The sequence below is a fragment of the Myotis brandtii genome, unplaced genomic scaffold, assembly GCF_000412655.1.
Source record: "Myotis brandtii unplaced genomic scaffold, ASM41265v1 scaffold251, whole genome shotgun sequence".
NCBI lineage: Eukaryota > Metazoa > Chordata > Mammalia > Chiroptera > Vespertilionidae > Myotis > Myotis brandtii.
Window position 1 is genome coordinate 993,012 of NW_005359516.1, and position 18,824 is coordinate 1,011,835.

Consider the following 18,824-nt stretch of genomic DNA (forward strand, 5'->3'; position numbering starts at 1 on the left):
ACACTAAAAGTGCTGTATTCATGATTAATTTTCTTTTAAAGGATATACTCAGGAGCGCCAAATGGGAGGTGGATAGGGCAGGGTCCCAGGGAGGAGGAAGGCAGCATAGTTCCCATGTCCCCTTCTCATGGAATTGGGACATCTCACCCTCCTAGCATATCAGTGTGCTCCCCAATCAGAAGATCCATTGAGCTTCAGTGTGCAGAGTTTTTATATGGGATTTCATCACATCGGTATGATTGAATAAATAATTGGCTACATGACTGAAATCAATCTCCAACCTCTCTTCCCTCCCTGGAGATTGGGGATGGGCTGAAAATTTCAACCCTCCAGTCAAGGACTTGGTCTTTTTGGCTTGTCCAGCCACTCCTTTAAACTATCTGAGGGCTACCTCCAGTTACCTTGTTAGTATAAATTTATGTATGGTCCAAAGGAGCTCATTGTGAATAACAAAAGATATTACTGTTACTCAGGAGCTTCCAAGAGAGTTTGATATTCTATTACAGGAGCTGGGGACAAAAACCAGGTATATAGTCTTCATTATATCACAGACTTTAAGAGTATATTTGATTCAGTTACATAGCTTTAAGCAAGTGAAATAGTACCTTCATTTTACAGCTGAGACATCTGGCACGAAGAGCTTATATGATTAGCCCAAAATTACATGAGTAAATTCCAGAAAGGACCACAATCCTCATTGTCCTAGCTAATGAAATGTCCGCTTCCTGTGGACATCAGCTTAGACTATGAGACTAGTTTTCCTAGCAAATTGTGAGACCATTCATGAAATGTATACCAAAGAAACATTCTACTATCAGTTTGAAAAGAGTTGTGTTAGCTCATTTTACTTGGGAAACATCCCAAGTGGAGCCTGCCTTACTAATTTCTCTGATTTTGAGCTTTCTTCATAGTGTAGTTAGGCCTACCTCCCCCTGTGAGTCTTGATACTTCTCCTTTTAATGGTTCAGCATTTATTTTATATTGTACACTTATAAAATATTTTGCAGTTCAAGATTGCTACTGTCATCATTGGCTGGGTAATGGAGACAGAGAACTTTGTCCAGAAAATTATATGCTAATCAACTACCATCATTTAAAAAAATTATATTCTACTGTTTCTCAAAAATGATCTAAGACCACTTTCAACAGGATACATTGAAAAATAAATAAGCTAAATGTAAGAAAGGGAAAATGGGCCCTGGCCAGCATGGCTTGGTTGGTTGAGCGTTGGTCCATGCACCAAAAGATTGCCAGATTGATTCCCAGTGGGGGCAGATGCCCAGATTGCGGACTCAATCCCCTGTTGGGTGTGTTGCAGGAGACAACTGATCAATGTTTCTCTCTCACATCAATGTTTCTCTCTTTCCCTCTCCCTCTAAAATATCAATAAAAACATATTTTTTTGAAAAAGGAAAAATGGGATGAAGAGAAGAAAGATAAAAATACTAGCATAAGGATTAATAGAGAGGTGATATAAAAATTTACCGACAGGCATGGTGAAGAATTTACAAAGCATACAGCCATATCAGAGAGTGACATTTTAAAAATATCAGCTGAATAAATCCATAACATAGATTGTGGACATGTGCTTTAATCCTTATTTCATAGCCAATGTAAAAATAGATTTCAGATTGTTATGAATTTTGGGAGTGCTCTTTTTTTTATCACTTCAAAATCTGAAGTCATTCTCTGCACATTTTATTTTGGTTTACATTCATTACAATTAACATCATCCAAAGCTGTGCTGACCAATATTACAGCTACTAGCCACAAGTGTCAATGAGCATTTGAAATGCAGCTCATCGGAAATGAGATGTGTGATCAGTGTAAAATACATATTGGATTAAAAAAAAATAATTGAATAATATTTAAAATATTAATTCATGTTGATATTAAAATATTTTAGATATATTGGGTCAAATAAGATATTATTAATTTTAAAATTAATTTTTCTTTTTTTTTAATGTATCCACTGGAAATTCTTAAATTTCACATGTGGCTTGCATTTCTATTTGGACAGTGCTTTTCTAGGGGAATTGGTTTTCACTGTTATGTTAAATGCCATACAGAATTCTTTCTCCATGTAAAATTTCAAATAGCCATAGCTTTGTGTATATATTCATACAACAGAGTAATCAGTGCTGAACAAACACATGGGTAAAATTAAGTCCTTAAAAGCATAGTAAAAATATCAAGGGTATAAAGTTACTTCTTCAGAACACCAGTCTTTCTTGTCTCTCAGGGAGCCCACCCTCTTACGGCAGATCCTCAGTGGTCCTAGAGATTATCCACAGAAGCACTGCTGGTGCTCAACTGGGAGAGGCTTCTTTTCACCACAGTTTTAAAGAACTATTACAAAATCGGCCCTTATTTTGCAAAATCGTAAAACATGTGGAATACTGGAGGATAAGTGTGACTTTACATAAATGTATATAACTTCATGATTTTATTGTTTCCTAACTAAGTAGAAAAGAATGTGTAATCCTATATAATAAAAGGCTAAAAAGGCTAATATGCAAATTGTCCCCTCAGGAGTTTGACCTCTCATTATGATGTGCGCTGACCACCAGGGGGCGGCCCGGAATGAAGGAAGGCTTTGGCTGGCGGCTGGCAGCCAGCAGCTGGGGGAAGGAAGGCCCTGATCAGCCCTGATCACCAGCCAGGCCTAGGGACCCTACCCGTGCATGAATTTTGTGCACCGGGCCTCTAGTGTGTATATAAAGGAACATGTAAAATGAATATTTATTTTTAGACATTCCAGGTGGGGGATGCATATTGAAATAGACTGAGAGGGATTTGATTCTAACTGGTTCACTGATTTAACCATTTTGGCCTTAATTTTTTCATCTGTGAAAGTTCTTGGTAATTATTAAGGCTCCTTTCAATTATAGAATTCCGGGATATAGGCTCAAGTCCTAGGACATCCTTTGCTAGTTTTCTTTTTTGGCTATTATTTTTCTGTGGAATATTAAGGGAAAGTCCAGTACGATATGGCATGGCATTTTTCTGCCACTTCTTCCTCTACAAATATTCACACAATAAAAAAGTCACTCTGTTTAATTTAGTGAATGCAGTGAAAGTATTCTTATCTATCATTTAGAATATTTTAAACATTTTCTTTTATTTTTATATTTATTGTGGTGACATTTGTTAATAGAATCATATAGGTTTCAGGTATATAATTCTATAATAGATCATCTGTATATTGTATTGTGTGTTCTCCACCCCAAATCAAGTCTCGTTCCATCACCATTTATATCTCCTATACCGTCATCTACCTTCCCCATTTCCCGCTTCCACTCCGCTAATCACCATACTGTTATCTGTGTCTATGAGATTTGCTTAATCACTTCACCATTTTTACCCAGTCCCTTACCCCCTATCCTCTGACAGTTATCAGTCAGTCCTCTATCAATGAGTTGGGTTGTCTTTTCATTTTGTTGATGGCTTCCTTTGCAGTGCAAAAACTTTTTAGTTTAAAATATATACACTTGGACAAGGGAAACAAAAGAAAAAAATAGACTATAATTTCTTTAGATAAAGAGTAGCACTGTGTTTCTACAAAGGAACCCAATGTCCCCTAGACTTCATGACACTATAGGAACTTACATCATCTCTTTCTTTAGACCTTGAACAGAATTGTTTTCTAGTTTGTTTTACTAGATGAAACCAACTAATTTCATTGAACTGTTTTACTAATTATTATTACATGTTAAGCAAGGCATAAAAATCAGCTTCTCCCATTTTCTATGTTTATTTCTCATAAGAGAGCTTCCCACTCCAGGTGAATGTGTGCTGTCATTGACACCAGTCACTGCAAGTGCCTGGACTCTCATTTCCTCTCAGTGGTATTTTCAACAGATAGCCAGATGGCAATTGATGGACTTGTTTACTTACCAGCAGCATGAAAGTTCATTCCTATGGCCATTTCCTAGTTTCTAGGGGATTCGTTCCTTAATAATTAAAAAGCTATGTCTATCTGTCCTACTTTTCAATGGTCTTTCAAAGCAAAAGGATCTTGGAGAATTGAACTTGGAGAATTAAACTTTAAAAATTATTTATAAATCTGGAGTACTGGTTTGGCATTTGCTATCACACTTTATTATTATCAGTTTTCTCTCACAGAAACTTTGAGATTTAAGTTCGAGTTAGCCTATACCGATCTTCTATCGAGGTAGAAGATCTAGTGACTTACATATTTAGTATACGTAAAAGCAAAGAATAGTTTACATCACAGAGGCATACCCTGGGTAAATAAAGGTAGCTGTTTTTATGATCACATGTCCATACAAGCACACTTATACAAATATAGGGTGGCCCCCCCCAAAAAAATATATGCACACACTTGAATCATTATAAAGGCAGTGTTTATTAAAATACATTGCATTTTCAAAATTGAGCTACATTTTTGGGGGACACCCTGTATAGTCAGTTGAATCTCCAAGGATCATTTCCCTTCCAGACCCCCACACCTCTGTGTTATTGATATCTCTCACCTTAAATTCTTACTTCCTTATGTTCTGGCCAACCTTTCTCTGACCAGCAGGGCCTTGAGTGCATTCCCTGTGGGCACCATCAGCTCCTCTCTGTAATTAGCTTAGTGGAGCCAGTGTGAAGTGATGCAAGAAGGCTTTAGCTTCCCTAGAGACACACTTTGTAGGCTAGCATGCTCCTTATCTATTGCTCCAGGGAGCCAGATACCAGGAAACCATTATGTTAATATAGCAACAGCAGCTCTTATTTTTTCAATCCCACAAAAACCACACGTGACCTGACATGATCTTAAGATATAAACAAGTACTCAACATATTTTGCGCTCCCAGGTACTGAGTTTTCTTTCTCGCCTGGCATTTTGGCCAAATCCCTCATCCATTCAGTGAGGGGTGGTAACGATATCACGTCCATTGCCTGGCCTGGAAGTTCATTGGGAGCCATGGTATATGATGTTATTCAGGGACCACTGGTTAAAATGTTGTCTACTGTCTTTTCAACTTTCTTTTATTTGAACAAATGTTTTCTTCTAACAATTTTACTATTTGCCAGGTATTGCAGTAGTTTTATTTTTCTGAAATAAAATTTACCTTGTTGTTCATCTTCCTTTGGAAATTACTCTTGTTCTGTAGACAATTTGCTAAGATTCAGAAGAACTGGTTTTATATTTTGTTTCTCACAACTTGCTTTCAATAAATTCCAAAATGTCCTGTCTAGCTATATAGGTTGCAGACATTTTGACTTCTCAGAGCCCCTTGTAACTGATTCAACCATTTTATTCTAATTAGAGTTCTATGCTCTTTAGAAATGTATACCTTATTTTTCTTCAGCTAAATGTGAATGTGCCTAATAATTTTGGATTAAAAAATATTTTTCTTCCCCCCCTCTAAGTGACAAAGTTAGTAATTTTAAGATCAGCCTTTAGGAAATCTAGAAAGCATTTTGAAATTAGTGGACTCCCTCTTTTTTTTCCTCCTTTACTAATTCCATTTCATTATAATATGAATATTATTAGAAAGGTAAGCCTACAGGATAGTTTTGAGAAATTAATATTGTTTTCAAAGATGATTGTCACATTTCATAGGTTTAATTGTATGTATGTGAGAATGTGAGGGAATGTTGGCTATTTGGTAAGTAAAATACTCTTTCTGTGTGAACTTCTTTCCCTGGTTAAATCTTCACTTAACAGTATGCCTTCTTTTTTTGTAACTTTTACACCTCCTTTTAATGTATTTTTAATGAAAATAATTCCTTCATTAAATCCAATGAGTTGGCAATTTCCTCTTGAAAAGATTTTTCACATTTGCAAAGTGATACCAGCTTCGACTCTGGGAATCCATCCCATGTTGGACCAGGGCAGGGAAGAGCCGCTGAGGAGAGAGGACTTTCTGTAGGATGGTTCGGTCCTGCTCAGGGGCTTTGCCAACCTCAACAAATTTTCTAAGAGGAAGCTTTCTTGCCAGCCTCATTGGAACTTGTCAGTGCCCAAGTCATATGAGGTGGTCAAAGGTGAGGTTTGGTTCTGTGCTAAGTAGAACAAGCACCCTGTTATTTTTGCAATAGGGAGGCCATTCTGTAGAACTCCAGGTTATGGAAACTTCAGTGTTGCCTTAACCATTTAGAGACTGAAAACCTACAGATACTGGAATCCAGAGGCAAATCCAGAAAGGGACTGGTGCATTGTGCCCTGTTTATCCATCGGCTCCTTTTGGCCAGAATTGCTTGCATGTTCCCCTTTCTGTGGTGTCCAAGGAGCGAGGTTTTCATTCGTGACTCTCAAGAGACTTGTGTGTCCGTAGAATCAATCTGTGCATCAGAGTGTTTTTCGCTGGGAGCTTCTTGCCCCCTCCTATGTGTGGTTTTCCTCCTTTCTACCACTTTAATTCAAAATTATCAGGCACATTCTATCATCTGGGAGTTTGGGTGTGCAAATCAATCCCAGGTGATAATGATAAATCTTGAACAACTTACATCTCTTTTCACTAGAAAAAGTATTACTAAATGAGCACCACTAAATAATTTGGGGTGTGTGTGTGTGTATTCTTCTATTTCATTTTCTCTGATTATAAAAGTGGGCTGTACTCATTTTAAAAATTTATAAGATATAAAAAGAATAAAGCCCTCTTATAAGCTTCCTCTCAGTAACAGCCTCAGTTAACGTTATGAAATGAGTGCTTACCGTGTGTCTTTGATGCATATTGCATTTTATGTAGTTGAAATCAGACTGTAGACAAATTTTCATTTTATTTTTTAAATATTCACACTTTCTTATGCAATCAACATTTTTGATATATCAAAAAAATTGACTCTAGGACAATAATCATGTTTTCAAAGATACATTGAGTCACAAATTAGATATGTATTTTATGCATTTATTGAATTTTTAAAATAATAGCAGTGAAAATTGCTGTGGCTAATTATCATATTAACTTCCTTTCAGTGAAGCACTGAGGTACTTGCCTATAAATTTGCAACACCAACTTTTCTCTGAATAGTAACTGAATTTCTTTTAATGTTTTGTCCTGGGTTTACAATTATTTCTTAACCTTTGGTCACCAACCCTCTGAGAATTCAGTGAAAGCTATGAATCTTCTTCCCAGAGAAATGCATATTCACACCAAAAACTAATTGTAATGATAATCAATTATGATATGCCAGGCACTCTGCCAACTGCTTTACATGTGTTATTTCATGCAATCCGCAAAGCAGCACTATAAGGAATGCACTGTTATCCTCATTTTGGAGATAAAGACATTGAAGGGTAAAGAGATTAATTTTCCCATGGCCATAGAGCTAGGGGAACTTGGGTTCAAACTCTGGTTTTTATGACCCCAGAGCCTATCCCCTAAATCATTGTGCACCTAATTTTAGGGAACTTATAAATTCCTAAAGCCTGCTCATCGATATTCATGTTATAACACCTTACCTATATTGCGATCAAAAGATTGTTATTGGCAGTGAAGAGTTTGTGTGATTAATGAATCTTGCTATTTTGTAACTTATTTATTTAATATATAAGTATTTGATACACATTTACTGTTTTGAATACTTGTTAGGTTCTGTGATATGTTCTTTATCCTTAAGGAGTTTACTATCGACATGGGATGACAACAATCACACACATAAGACAATGAGAAAAATATACAAATATCAAGTTGACTATATTGTAATTAGACATTTCCATAAGCTCTACATGAAAATTAATCTTTACTTTGTCATATCTTGATGCAGTTGTCATTCTTTGATTTCTTGATTTATAAAAGGAAAGTCAAATCTAAAAGGCCACTATGTCCTTTGGGAATCTGGAAGATTCAGTATGTCATAAAAATGAGGTCTATAAAGTGAGACTCTGAGAACTAAGTATGTATCACATCCAGAATCCTGAGGGTTTCATCAGCTTCACCTGTGAGCCCCAGGGAGCATGCCCAATAAGGAGATTCAAGAATGTTTAGCCAGCTCTCAAACCATGCATCGCAGGGTAACTCTTCTGAGTTGCACATGTGTAGGCAGTAGAACATCTTGCTAGAAGCTGCATTTTGACTCGAGTAGGGTTCCTACTGATGGAGAGGACTGCAACACTTCAAATGATGCAGCATAGCCTTGAGTCATGCAGGCGCAGTTGTAATAATCTACCAACCTTGGATGAAAGCACATTGCATGGGAGGCCTATTGAAGCTGACCACCTGCCAATCAAAGCTGTCAAAGAGAGGGGCTGTGGCCATAATTCAAAGGACTGCTTTCTACAGGAGCGTATAATGGGAAAGTTGTACGTGTGACTTCAACAGCTGCTGTATACAAGGTTATCACAGATAATGGCTATTGTAAGATATGAAGGATGGATTATGTCAAGCTTTCTATTAACTGGGCCCTCATCAAGTATTGTACAGTTTTAGAATTTTAGTCTTTTAAAACTTTAATCATTTGGGTTATCATTATGATATAATTAATTTATAAATGACATTTGAATTTTCTTTTCAAAGCAAATAGAAACTTAGTTATGTGAATTGTGGTATATAGTTTGTCTTCTTCATTTATGAATAATTTTTATTTGAAATGTCTAAAATAAGAATCTTTTATGTACATTTGTGCTATATTTTAATCACTTTAATAAGTTGTTTAAAATTTCATGGCACACACTGTTTTCATAATCCCTGCAACTTGACTGGGTAACATTATTTTTTAAAGTTAGGCCAGGATTTTGTGAAAACCTATTATGTCTTAGAAGCCTATAGGTGGAAAATATTTTTAATGGACAGAAATTTCTATCATTGTTCACACATCGTCATTTGACTATATCCAGTCACTAGTTGTTTGAAGTGATTTTCCAGACAAATATGCAAATATCCCGATGGATTTTATTTAATTTCAAAAGGAAAGTATGATATCAACTCTCGATAATTTCTTCAATTCATTCCTGGAGGAAAATATAATTGAAAGTAAAGCATTCCTTTTCATATTTGCTTTGAGCAGATCCTCGAGTTATTTTTGAGATAAGTAGTAGATTGATGTTAATGTCCATCACACTTTGGCTTCACAGAGAGAACTCAAGACATAATAACTGTCTACCTTTTAAATTTCCTGTGTGTCTGTGTGCATGCGCGCGCGCGCGCGCGCGCACACACACACACACACACACACACACACACACACACACACACACACACACACACACACACACACACACACACACACACACACACACACACGCTCCTGTGTAGGGGGCTTACACAAGACCTTTTGATTTCATAATAAGCAGGCCTAGGAACAATAAAATTTGACATTCTTAACTGTTACTAGTATTTGTCCCTGTAGCCCTGTGCAGTTATCTTCTTGTTAACGATATAGAAGCCAGAGTCATAAACTGAGCATGTACCCAAGGCACTACTGTAAATTGCAAATTGCATTCATGTGGTCTGTTCTTTTTGACCTAAGACTAAATTGGAGTAGAGGAAAGAGAAAAGGAATGTTCGAAAGTGGAATAAGAAGTAGAAGTCAAGAAGAAAAACTGTACTAGAAAGAAGGACATGTGCAAATGTTCCCCAAGTTTCTGTAGAAAGATTTATTTCGATGGGCCTTTCTATATCTGTAAATACTCTTTTGCTCAAAAGCCAAACACTGCATTGGGCGCCTCTGCTGCTGGTGTGTGCGTGTGTGCATGGTGTGTTGGCAATAGTGCACTCATGAGATAATGCAAATAATCAGTAAGGGAATAATTAATGATGTGGCAGGGAATATTTTTTGATAAATGCTTGGGGAATGAGGTGACAGGCGTGAAATTGGAAAATTCCTTCAGCGATCTAAAATATAAATAGCTTTCGGAACTGAAAAGAGTTTCACAGCTGAAGATTTTATTGTGTTGAGAGGAAAAACTTTTTTCTCTCCCCCACTCCCTCCTCCTTTGCAAGTTGTTTGTCCATTCACAAAACAAATACTCTGAAGCCCAGCGCAGCTCATGGGAATAAATTTCAGGTCGAATTAGTACAGTTTCCTTGCTGTCAGGATGCTGGAATTAATGGTGTTTTGATGACACGAATTTTGAAGGGCAAACAAAGAAGCTGAAGGGAGAGAGACATGACTCCTTAGAAGCTTGGTCCTCCTCTCCCCCAGCCTCTCTTGTCTTCCCTGTCATCCGTCTGCCAATCTCCCTGTCCATGGTTAGTTAAAGGCGCTTTTTATCCTCTTTTCTTTCCCACAGAGTTTGCCAGATCCGGCCCGGTGCCTGGGTTCCAGGAGGACACGCTGCAGTTGGCCTTCATCGACTTGAGACAAGTAAGTCTTTGTGTTTTTGTTTTTTGTTTTTCTTTTAAGATGTGTGACTGAAGACCATCAGGTCTTAAGGAAAAAGGGGAGGGACGGGGGATTGGCATTGGCGATTCACACTGGAGACCTAAGGGTTTTTCTCTGTGTTTGAGGCCACCTCTTTTATTTAGCTATCTGGGATCCTTAGCTATGGTGGAGTTAAAGGTTTTGTGGGTAGAAGGGAAGGCAGGAGGTGGGAGGAGGGACCCAAAGAGTAGAGGGACTCAAGTGACCCTCAAGTGATGCGACCCATTGTGTTATAGTTGGCTTCTGCAGACACAGCAAAAAGATAACTCAGCAAACCAATGCTAAGCAGGTGCACTGATGCAGAGACTGCCTGCCTAGAGAACTTTTGTTTGCAGATAATGAGGGCAGGAGCATTTAAGGAAAATGAAATATTTTACATTCTGGACTGTTGGTTAGGCTTGTTGACTTTTTTCTGTTGCCTTAAGTCTTCCCATCCCCTCCTTTGTAGAAGGTGGTCAGCCATGAGTGACTAAATGGTCATTTTAGAAGATGATTAGCAAAGGCCCTGACCACTCACGCTAACCTGACAGGCAACCCCATTAAAGTAACATGATGAAAACCTGTCCTTATGCATACCGGAGCTTTGCAAGCCCATCAGACAGAAAGACTTGCTCTATAGAGCTGTGGCCTGCAGGTTGAAATGGTGGGTAGGCCTTGGTGGTTTGGGTACAGAGGAGCAGGATGGGCGGGGGCCTCAAGAGGGAGAAAATGAACTGGGCTCTGTCATCTCTTCACTCTGAAGATGGATGGGGTTGGATAGAAAGTGTGAATGAAGTAAGAATCAATGACTGATGCTTCTCTCCTATTAAAACAATCTTTTTTTTGGTCTGTTTTAAGAAGGGGGCTGGCTTTGTTTCTCCTGCCATAATGATGCAGTGCCTCTTGTTTTCAGAGCTGACATAGTTTGCATTCTGAAAACTTTTAGATGCCCAGGGTATTTCTTAAAGCTGTATCGGTAGTCTCCTTACCACTGTGACTCGATTCATGCTGGAACAGCTTTTGCCCCATAATGGATGGCTTGAGCTACCCCCGAATCCTTGTGATGGGGTGGTGTAATCTGTCATCTGATGACAATTCTGGAAAGCCCTGTTAAGCAGAAAACAGAAAATTGTGTCTCTATAGATCCGCCAAAGTTTGAGGATTCAGGCCGCGTCCCAGAAACGTGTGTCAACTTAATATTTGAGGGCCGAGGTGGGGGTTCGCTTACACATAAAGGCTTTCTCAGCATGGTCACAAATGGAGCTCAGTATCTCTTTCTACGTTAAGACCTTCCACCTGTGGATTCAGCAACTCAACTGAGACATTCAGGTTTTAACCCTTGGGCTGATGTGAGGCTGAGAGATTGGGATTTTGCTTTAGGTTTTTGTGGAGTGGATCTGTTGGACTTTCCCCCTTGTTTCTTCTCAGAAACTTCGGAGCCAATCGGCTTTTCTTGGAAAGCAGAAATTAAATTTCATTGGAAAATCGCATCCAAGGAAAAAATGTTTCCCTTCTCACTGTTCATGAGAAGGAAGTGTGGTCATTCTCTCTAGTTTGTGGTTTTGGTCCCTATGGACAGCAACTAGTGTTCACAGAAAATGTTAACGAAGGGAATGAGTTAGAGCACAGCCAAAATAAGGCGGATCTGAGCCGGGGAGCAATGTGCACGCACTTGTGAGCTCTCGGTGAGCACTGTTTATGCTGAAGTTTCTGTTTCCTGTCACATTTCTGTTCTCCACACCCTTTTATGATGTTGGAGCAGTAGAACCCTAAACCTCAACGTTTTACTAATAAAGAGTATGTCTTCTGATTGTATCGATCGCCTAATTTCTATTAATGTCTGTCCCCAGTAGAGCAGCTTACATTTTTTTAACAGGCCATTTGGAAACCTTTCCTAGCTCTCAGGCTGCAGCTCGTTATCAGGAGGTCTCAGATAGGTTGAATTATTGTGAGAAAAATTATCCTTCCAAACCCGATGCTGAAAATATTGATCTTCTTACAGTTATTTTAGTCATTCTCATAACTTATTGAAAGTGAGCATTTTTTTTTTAAAGGAGACGATTATTTTGAACCATAGAGATGTTCAAACTATAAATAGAAAGCTTGGGAGTAGGTTTCCAAAGGAGGTATCTAGACTTCAAATGAGGCATGATTAATGTCTGAATCTGTGTCCTTTGGATGTGCTCTTCGGAATCCTAAAATAGAGTTAAGGAGTTTCGGGGCCGGGGACTAATCTTAAAAATCATGTAGTATCACCTTTGGCTTGATACTTGATTCCCTGGACAGCACCCCAGCTGTGCTTGATTTCCTCCTTGAAGAGAACTCAACTGCCCCAAAGCAGCAGGCCCGCCTTAGGACAGTCTGATTATGAGAAAGATATTTCTTAAGTTGGCTAAACTCTGTCTCACTTAACTTTGACCCTTTGACTCTTCATGTTTTTATTAATAACATTAATAACCTCAAATTGGGGGATGGGCTTTTTATTCTGATTTATTGAACTTCTAGTAATTGAATCTTTTTCAAATGTAGCATTGTTACCCATTCCTCAGATAGTCCTCATATGGTTGATTTTATGGACCAGAATTGGGGACTTTACTCTCTTTGGTCTATGCTTTTCTTTTAAACATATTAACAACACAGATTTTGAGCATTTTTATTTATTTAGCCTATCTAAACCTTTTAGGTTCTGGTTCCATATCCACCTTATTAACTGAATAGCATGCCCTTTGTAAGTCAAACATAACAATAAACAGGAATGGCAAATGTTAAAAGGAAGAAGTTAGAGTTAGGGTAAGTTATAGGGAGCACGCCCATGCCAGAGGAGGACGTGTTCCCAGTTCAGTGAAAGCAAGATGTTCTTTTACTGTCCTTAAGTGTATTTATCTCACTGTTCATGAGTGTGTTCATTCTGAGCATGCTTTCATGTTCTCTTGCTTTACAGTGTTTCAGTCCATCAAGTGGATGATAATTTTTAAAATATTCAAAACCTGGAATATGTGAAGAAATCATCTCATTGTAGATTATAATAGCAGAGTGTCATTTAAAAGCTATAGAATTTTATTAGGAAGCAAATTAGATGTGGATAGCAAAACTATTCATCCTTTCTTGCCTGTCCTGTCTATTCTAATTTTTCTACTTCTTAAGGAAAAGACTGAAATGACATTTTGAATATACAAGCTTTCATGATATTTTACATTTGTATAGCACTTCAAAGTTATAGTACATTTCCATATATATCTCGTTTGTCATATCTCTAGGTTTAGAAAACCTGCTGTTAATAATAATGTGAATTAGACAGTGAACATCAAAATCTCCTTCTTTGCCACTTTATACTTTCTATATTTCCAAGTTCATAAAAGTAGTATTGCAATGCAACTTCATATTCATATACTAAATATAAGTGCATATTTCTATCAAAATCTAAATTTGGATTAATACTAAATCTTGAGAAGGACAACTTAAGGACTCATTTATGAACTATCTTGAAGGAAGGACATGTACACTCCAGCTACTAATACTTACTGGCCTAAAATAATTGGAAATTAAAATAAAAACCAATAGTAGATTCTCAGTAGTTACTTGATTCTTTAACAGTACTATGATTATATTTTTCTCATTAAACATTCAGTAGAATAATGCTGATGAAAACCAGAATTTGAACTTCAGTTGATTTCTATTGCAGTTTATCAAATTCTGAGTGACTACTTTGAACAAAACACCTAGGTGCTGTGGGAATACACAAATGAATATGATACAGTCCCTGCTCTCCAGGAGCAAAGAGGTGATCAGCAAATACTAGACTCTAATATAAGATGCATTGTGATAAGTATGACATTGGAAGGATGAAGTCATTATGTATGTTTCAATTATATTTGCAGCTTTTGCTGCATAACACTTCACTCCAAAATGTATTGGTTTAAAACAAGAACCATTTATTTAGCTCAAGTTTCTATGGATTGGCAGTTTTCAATAGGTTCAGCTGAGCTCACTCAGGCTTTGGGGTAAGTTTGCTAGGTTGGCTGGGGACTGCCTGGTCTAGAATGCCTTGGCTAGGCCCGCTCTTCTCTGCTCCACGTGGTCTCTCACCCAGACGCAGCCTAACCCAGGCTTATTCACATTCATCTTGGCACATATCCAAGAGAGCAAGAGGAAATGTGCCTTGAGGCCTATACTTGGGACTAGCAAACCATCTATTCTATTGGCTAGAGCTAGTTACAAGGCCAGCCCAAATCAAGGAATGGGGAAACAGATTCCAACTTAACACTTCAGTTGGGATATAAGACTTTCATATAAATGATGCAAAATAAGCAATGCAAGTCAAGAGCGAGATTATATCTATAGGTACCAAAAGAAGCTATAAAATGAAGAGGTTTTATAAAATATTGCATGGAAAAGGTGGAGAGTTAAACTGAGGGTTAGGCAGAAGGTATTTCAAGCATAAAAAGTAGCTGGTTTTAAGTTTTGTTTAAAATGTGTGTGTGTGTGTGTGTGTGTGTGTGCGCGCGCGCGCGCGCGCACGTGTTAACACCAGTTTTAACTGAATATACAAATAAGATATGCATATGTTGTTGAAATAAGTTACATGGTGTTTATCTATTTATAAAAATATACTATCTGAAAGTTTGGAAAATACAGAAATGTTCAAACAAGAGAAAAAATATTTTTTTCAATTTCTTTACCTGTATATAAGTTTATACAAAATCAGGTTCCTACTGTATGTATAATATTTTAAACCTGATTTTTATTTATATAGCATTATTAGACTGTGAGATTTCCAATGACCTTAATTATTTTAGAACATACTTATAATGTAAATATTTTTATAATATTGGGATGGAACATTCACCTGGTTCATGATCAAAAAATATAACAGGGCCGAGGCCGGTTTGGCTCAGTGGATAGGGCGTCGGCCTGCGGACTGAAAGGTCCCGGGTTCGATTCTGGTCAAGGGCATGTACCTTGGTTGCGGGCACATCCCCAGTGGGAGATGTGCAGGAGGCAGCTGATCGATGTTTCTCTCTCATCGATGTTTCTAGCTCTCTATCTCTCTCCCTTCCTCTCTGTAAAAAATCAATAAAATATAGAAAAAAAAACAAAAACAAAAAATATAACAGGGGTGAAAGACTCATTCATGGTCAATAAATTTGTCTTCCAAGAGTAGCTGCTGCTGTTAACTTTTTGTGTTATTTAGAAATATTTATACATATAAAAGTAATTACAAATACATACTCCTCTTTATTTTCATTTAGCAATGTAGCTTAGAAAGATTTCAGTATCAGAAAGCCAGGCCACCTCATTCTTTTTCACCACTGCATAATATCCCACTGTGGTTTTTTCCGTGATTTTCTTAAGCGATCCCTACTGCCTGACCTGGCTGTTTCCAATGCTTTGTCATTTCTATGAGAAACCTTGCATGCACACTTTTTTATTTGTAAGTGTGCCAGTCTTATAAATTCTTGGAATAGAACTGCTGGGCCAGAACACGTTCATTTGTCGTTTTTATAAGTATTGTTAAATTTTCCAGCCCAAGTCCCTGCTCCAAAAAATGTGCAAAAAATGGGTAGCAGACATTTAAAATAACTGTTTATTACGTTACTGGTCATTTCATGCCTAATTCACGACTTGTACTTTCTACCCTTTTGCACCTGGACTGCTGGCTGGGAGCGGAGAACCATGGCATCCACAGCCCCAGCTTGCTGTTAAGTCTTCTATGCTTCTCTGGCCTCCTTTTCTCTCTTTTCACACCAATCCCTTTTGAGTTAGGCCAGTATGATAACATCCTCTGATTTTATATCAGTCACACAGCTGTGATCGTCTTCCAGCACATCTCACCGTTTTCAGTTATAATACCAGCAATATCACCATTTCTCTGCCTCAAGCCCGCATTTACAGATCTTATCATACACACAGGGAGGAAGACCTGGTAACTGGATCCTCTGGTAATACCTGCCAGAGATCCACAAAGGGGCACTCGAGTGCACCGGGCGCCCAGCAGCCCTTGCTCCGCGACTGTGTGTGTGTTTTGACTTAGCCAGGACCTAGTCTATCTGTCCTCCTTTAAGAGCTAGGCTAATTTCTTTAAACTACCATTTCTTAATTTCTCTCCTTTAACCTTATTTTTACTGTTCAGCTTCCTCATGGGCCTCTTTGTTTTACGTCCTATACTTTTCCTCATCAAATGCTGCTTTTTTGCAGGCCACCCTGAAACATTTCACATTTCTGTTACTCGCCTTCATTGTGAGGGACTCTCAACTCCTCCAGATAATTATTTATATAATTTATATATTTATTTAATTTATGGTTGTTCACCTTACATGTCTGACCAACAGGAAAAGGTTTGAAAAGGTTCTTTTCTTTAGTAATATCACATTTCTGTTCCTCGGTTCCAACTGTTATTTACTTCCGGTATGCATACGTTTTTATAAAACTGAATGAACTAGGTTGTGACATTGCCTGAAATCTCCTGAATGGAAATTGTTGGCAATGACTCTCGTGCAGCAAAGCCATCCCAAGATATCTACAGCTTTTTTTTTAGACTGAGCTGGTTGCATTCCCTCTAGGCCAGTTATTCCCCACTTTCTACACCTTCCGTCTAAAGTAAACACAGTGCATTTCCATTGCAGGCACTTAAGCTGCCTTAGAAACAAGTATAGGACCTGAGAGAAATAATTGTGTATTTCTTTGGAGATGTTGTACAAAATTTGTTGTAAAATCAATACTTCGGTTAGTCAACATCAGGTAGAGAAACCTGAAAATAACTTAAGAATCTAACTATTCCAAAATGCCCCTCCTATTTCCCATCCTATTCAATAAAATGTTGGTTTATGAATCAAATTGCCTTTCCTTCTCTTTTGCCCTGCCCTAAGTCTAATGAACAATATTCCCTCTAAGTGGTACATTCCTTCTTTGCTTGTCTGCTATTGGCTCTTTGGCAAAATCTTAACTTTGTTTAATAATTACTTATATTTTAACCTCAGTAGAACATCCATTTATATCAAAAACTTATTTTGTCTGATATACCACATATCAAAATGATATATAGTCAGTAGAATTTATTTGTTAATATTTAACCCTGGCCAGTCTAAACAGCCCCTAACTTGGAGGCTAGATGTAGGGCAGGCCCACATCTTAAAAGGCCTCACGTATCAATCTTCATCACAACCATTAAGCTGTATTTAACGGGAAGAAAGCCATCTCCCACCTGTACTTCTTAATACTGGCTCTTAATCTACTGGGCTGTAACTTGGGTTTTATTTGCGGGGAGTGGGAGTCTGTAGTTTTCCCAGGTATTTACTGAGTTGCTGTCATGGTGGTGAAGACAAGAGGTGTGCGGAAGGAGAGAATTGGGGAAAGTTTTCATGAAAGGATATTCTTGGTGGAGGAAACAGATTGGCATATGAAGTGTATAGATCAGTGATGCTGTCAGAAGAAGTACTCTCCAAATGTTCAATTGAAATATTTTGTTGACCTTCAGATTCTGTATGATCTTGAATAGCCTGTGAAACTGGGAGTCATGTGTACCGGAGTCAGAAATCAAACAGTTTGATAACTCATGATGTTGGAAGTGCTATTCCTGTGACTGACGTGGGTGGTGGGGGAGGAAGGAATGGTTTAAGTCATAAGACACGTAATCTTGGAAAAGATTATCTGCATCACCCATATGATAGCATATGTAGGTAGCAGGTATATGTGGGTAGATGTCATTTCATCATATCCCAAAGGCATTTGGTGATTAGAAGAAGATGTAGTAAGTAGTGTATTAGACCACCCACATAGATATCGTTGCTACTAAAAGTTCCTGCAGACCATAGTCCATGTCTTAACATAGGCAGAGCCAGCATTTGGATATAATTATAGATCTCCCTCATCAGAAAATATTCATTCACCCATTCAACATTATGCCTAGCATTGTTACTGTGGGTAGAGTGATACAGTGGGCATAGTACAATGAATAAAACATGGTTCCTGCCATTATGAAGCTTACATTCTTGTGTAGATTGCCCATGCTTATAAAACAGGCCTTTTTAACATTCTGCTCTTCCAAAAATCTTCCTTCAGATGGCCCTGGAGCTTCAAGGGGATGCCACTTTATCCCCTAGATTTTGAATTTTTGTATTGATTCTGCAATGGCCAGTTTTAGGGACTGCTGTGGAGTTTTCCGGAAAGATCCCCAGGAGGATAAGTCTGCTGTATACTGATACCCAGGCTTTCAGAAAAGAACTTGTAGCTATGGTTTGATATAAATAATCAAATAAATAATATGGCATAAATAATATGGTCAACTTGAAATACTTCAAAAGGGTTTTGAAAGCAGGGTCTTCTAGTTGTATTGACAGAATTGTTTTGCCCAAGTTGTTTTGACAGACACCCATATCCTTCAGAGTTGTCCTTCTAACCTCAAAGGAGGTTCTGACAGCAAATAATTCCAGCAAATAATTCCTCATCCCCAGAAGGGGAGAGTTAACACCTTTGGGTCTGGTACTATGAAAGAAAGAAAGAAAGCAAGAAAGCAAGAAAGCAAGAAAGCA

At 38.0% G+C, this 18,824-nt stretch overlaps 1 protein-coding gene across 6 annotated transcripts in view; it reads left to right on the top strand.

Moving 5' to 3' along the window:
- Positions 1-18,824, top strand: part of EXOC6B (exocyst complex component 6B) — a 524,781-nt gene that overhangs the window by 395,448 nt on the left and 110,509 nt on the right. For all 6 annotated transcript variants that reach the window (XM_005867756.2, XM_005867754.2, XM_005867755.2 and 3 more), the window contains one exon: positions 10,187-10,260. In XM_005867756.2, the coding sequence (XP_005867818.1) occupies positions 10,187-10,260 (74 nt within the window). The remainder of the gene's footprint in view (positions 1-10,186; positions 10,261-18,824) is intronic.